At 36.2% G+C, this 4249-nt stretch overlaps 2 protein-coding genes across 2 annotated transcripts; one reads left to right on the top strand and one right to left on the bottom strand.

Annotated features, from left to right (window-relative positions):
• The first annotated feature begins 368 nt into the window (after positions 1–368).
• On the top strand, positions 369–862 carry LOC133848010 (uncharacterized). The gene has a single exon (XM_062283374.1). The coding sequence runs from the start codon at positions 476–478 to the stop codon at positions 809–811; it is 336 nt and encodes a 111-aa protein (XP_062139358.1). The 5' UTR covers positions 369–475; the 3' UTR covers positions 812–862.
• A 1157-nt stretch (positions 863–2019) lies between these two features.
• Positions 2020–4032, bottom strand: LOC133848473 (GATA zinc finger domain-containing protein 10). The gene is made up of 2 exons (XM_062284066.1): positions 3849–4032; positions 2020–3543 (listed from the first exon to the last, which is right to left on the bottom strand). Exon 2 carries the CDS (start codon positions 3416–3418, stop codon positions 2483–2485), a length of 936 nt encoding a protein of 311 aa, XP_062140050.1. The 5' UTR covers positions 3419–3543; positions 3849–4032; the 3' UTR covers positions 2020–2482.
• Between the last annotated feature and the right edge of the window lie 217 nt (positions 4033–4249).

The following is a 4249-nucleotide window of genomic DNA, read 5'->3' as shown; positions in this document are numbered from 1 at the left end:
GAATGTCATAATTCAAACTGAACAACTTTATTTACTTGCCGCCGCAAATGACTTTCACTTTAAAGTAAACGATTTTAGGAATATTTCAAACGCTTTGCATACTTCATTTAGTATTCTATGTATCTATAACTTTAAAGTGCAAATATTTTGCTTACTTATATTTCAAATATTTTAGGAATATTTAAAACGCTTTGCATACTTAATTTAGTATTCTTTCACTATAAAGGGAATAGTTTTTGTTTATTTATATTTTAAAGATTTTAGGAATTTTTACAACGCATACTCGATTTAGTATTCTATAGTATATCTTTACTTTGAAAGATTTAGGGAATATATTTTTACTCCATTTGATCTAGTATTCTATAATGCCGAGTTGTCACATAGCAATGCCTCATTTTAATTTTCATTTCGGCAAACAAACTATCTAACTTCGATCTCTGACTTCTGGTGTCCTGCTTTTGGGGGCTTCTCTAAGATGCGACAGAATAATCCAAATCAGGCGCCAAGGCGTAAACTTATTCCCCATCTATTCACCAACATACTGAATGTGATTGCCGAATCGGATCGGCCTTTGACCCAGCATGAGATCGTCGAGGCTGTTTCCGAGCGTCTGGAGCGCTCTGATGAGGAGCTAAAACGCCAGATAACTGTTAATCTGCACGACGCCATCATCTATGGCTATCTGAAAGTACGTAATTATCGCTACTCAATCGTCCCGAGTCATTCGGAGCCAAGTGAGCAGCGTGAGCCGCAAGAGCAAGGAAGCTCAACGCATCAAAATGTGGACAGTTGGCAGGAGAAAACCATTTGACATCGACGACAGAGCGAAATTTCCAATTGAAAAATAAAGAGGCAACAAAAGTAATGATGAAAGAGTTTTTTTACTTTTATTTATACCCGCTACTTTGGATGATACATTTTGTTTTCTATTTTGAATTTAGTACTATTACGATTTGTGGCCTTCGGTATATTTCAGCATTTTTTCGGTATATTATACGGTATATTTCGCATTCAATGGTATATTTGAAACGTAGTACTGTATATATTAGTATTTTTCTGTATATTATTTGGTATATTTTGCACCATGTGACATATTTTGAAATTATTTCTATATCGATTCATTAAATGTGATCTTCGGTATATTTTAGTACTTGTTGGTACATTATTTAGTATATTTTGAAAAAAGTATGCTTTATCCATCTATGAAATTTGGAATTCGGTATATTTTAGCATTTGTCGGTATATTATTTGGTATACTGTGTATTCTATGGTGTATTTTGAATGTAGTACTATATCGATTTATCAAATATTATATAATCTTCGGTATATTTTCCTATTTTTTCGGTACATTATTTGGTATATTTTGCACCTTATGGTACATTTTGAATGGCTATTGATACATTTTAGTAGTTTTTCGGTATATTATTTTGTATTTTTTGAATAAAGTATTACTTCGATATATCGAATTCGGTCCTCGGTATATTTTAGTATTTTAGGTATATTATTTGTTATATTTTTACTTTATGGTATATTATATTAATTGACCAAATATGACATTCGGTATATTTTAGTATTTTTGGTATATTATTTGGTATATTTTACAGTCTATTGCATATTTTGATTGTATTACTATATCGATTCATAAAATTTGGCCTTCGGTATATGTCAGTTTTTTCACGGTATATTATTTAATATATTTTGGATGAAGTACTATATCTATATATCAAATACAACCCTAAAATATTTTCGGTATATTATTTGGTATATTTTGTGCTCTATGGTATATTTTGAATGTGGTACTATATCAATTCATTAAATTTAACCTTTGGTATATTATGCGGTATATTGGTATATTTTGAATATTGTACTATATCGATATATAGTATTTTTTCGATATATTATTTGGTGTAGTTTTAGAACATGGTCTTATTGAAATTGGGTATCTTGACTATAGCTTTCTTACCTGTTTAATTGATTAACTTAGATCGTTGGCAATATACAAATAAAAAGCAGCTTCAATTACAAGTTGCATCGAACTACAATTTTTTATTTTACACGATGGGTTTGCCACAATTGAAATGGCTTTAAAAATAATAACTTAAATTTCAGAGCAATACTCTAAACGTCTCTCGGCGGCGGCAGCGCAGCTGTCTTCTATATATTATAGTCATATTGTATGTTAAGTAGTGTTGTATACGTGGAGTGATTTCATCTATATAAATATATACGTTCCATTTGTTGAATTCATCGATCACTTAGGAAGGGGGGCAGACAAGAGATTGAAACGCACGAGCAAAAAAAATAATAAGTCAACAATTATTGAACTTCTTCAGAGTCAGCAGAGTTAGAGATTTGAGAGAGTGAGAGCAAAAGTGAGCAACTAAGAAGCAACTTATCAGCTTAGTTGCCTTTGCTCTGCTCTCTGCACCCTCTTCGTCGTCGTCGTCATCGTCGTCGTCATCGTCATCGTCATCGTCATCGTCTAGCGTATGCGCCATGAGAGCGGCTCTTTTTCGAGCTCCTTTGCCCGCTTGGCCGCCTCCTGGTTGCGTTTCATGATCTCCTTTTGCTCCTGCTCCGATAGCAGCGTATAATAGTTGCCATCCTTGCGCAAATATCCATTGACAACGGCGCCGTGCAACGTGTGCGGAATGTGACGCTTCAGTTCCACCGGCAAACGTTGCAAGCGATTCGATAGCATGCCAATTATTTCGGGATAGCTAACCGAACGATTCAGTTCACGCATCAGTTTCAAAACCGTTTGAAATAGATCCGGCAACTGTTGACGACGTCCGCTCTGACGTTCGGTCAGATTACGCGAATTATGCTGCGATGGCAATTCTGGTTGCGATTGACTTGGCATGATCTGTGGATGCTGCTGATGATGTTGCTGTTGCTGCTGTTGCTGATGTTGATGATGTTGCTGTTGCTGTTGATAGGTCACACGTCTAGAGGAGAGTCCAAGAGCTGTATTTGTGGCAGCTCTGGCGCTAGCTGGCGTAAAACTTGGCGCTCGCACATTCAATTGATGCGATCGTGTCAATGGCATATCGAAATTTCCTGTTCCCGACGACCAAATGTTGCTGCTGGCCAACTGTTGTGGTTGCTGCTGCTGCTGCTGTTGTTGCTCCTCTGGCTGCTGCTGCTGCTGCTGTAGACTCCAGCTGGACCAGGAGCGCATATTGTTCACACTCAAATTGCCATGGCTTGGATAATCGGCAAAGTGTCGGCAAAATATCGACATGTTGTTGCCATTGCCATCATTGTGGTCGCCATGTCCAAAGCCCAGCCCATGGTGCGTATGAGTGTTGTGCTGCTGCTGCTGTTGCTGTTGCTGCTGTTGCTGTTGTTGATTGCTGTGACGATTGCCAGCATTGCGAGTAATGTTGCGCTCCATATGCCCTGACGCCATGTGCATGACGCCGTTGGCTTTACGGGCTTTCTTAACTGATGTTGCTTTGCTTTGTTGTTGTTGCTCCCGATGATGTTGCTGTTGCTTCACTGAACACGTCTTGTGTTGCGTCTGCTGCTGGGCCGTAATACCTGAATTTAAAAACGATTTATCCATTGATTTTGATACCTTCGTCAGTTTACTTTCTACTCTAGTTTTACAATTTGTCTTTTTGGTTTTGGTCTTATTTTGTTTTTTTTTTCTGTTTTTTGGTTATGTGCGCAAGAATTGTAAACTCAATTTTGTTTAGTTATTAATTTTATGTAAATCTTTTTCTTTTTGTTCAGTGTGTGTTTTTTGCATGTGTTAGCCAAAATGTACAAATTTTGTGTTGTCTGGTCTGTTGTCAAGTGTAGCTAGTCTGAGTTGCTGACTGAATAACAATTGCTTCACTCACCTCGATCACTTATTCGACAATATGCAGCTGACTTACTAGATTCAAACAATTCTTTTCTCTCCTCTCCCACTCTCTCTCTCTCTCTCTTCAGCAACCTTATTTTTGGATTACGCTTCTTGAGAGAAGCATAAAGCTTTTCATCTGTCCTGATTAATCGATCTATGTGTATTTAGCTGTGGATAGTGAAACGTATAAAAATATCAGTAATAACATTGAATTCGATTATCTTCTATCTATCAAGCAATGAAAATTTACCTTTTTAAGCCTTCAATGTTAAAATATACTCAATATATACCAATAATATACTAGAAATATACCAAAACCATATATCATATACCGACAAAATACTAGAGTTATATCAAAAATTATATCTAATATATGCCAGTAAAATACTATAAATA

This window comes from Drosophila sulfurigaster, chromosome X, assembly GCF_023558435.1.
Source record: "Drosophila sulfurigaster albostrigata strain 15112-1811.04 chromosome X, ASM2355843v2, whole genome shotgun sequence".
Classification (NCBI taxonomy): domain Eukaryota; kingdom Metazoa; phylum Arthropoda; class Insecta; order Diptera; family Drosophilidae; genus Drosophila; species Drosophila sulfurigaster.
This window is presented reverse-complemented; position numbering and strand designations above follow the sequence as displayed.

Excerpts from the sequence above, each read along its gene's own strand:
- LOC133848473 (XM_062284066.1), bottom strand. The coding sequence starts at position 3,418 with ATGCACATGGCGTCAGGGCATATGGAGCGCAACATTACTCGCAATGCT.
- LOC133848010 (XM_062283374.1), top strand. The coding sequence starts at position 476 with ATGCGACAGAATAATCCAAATCAGGCGCCAAGGCGTAAACTTATTCCC.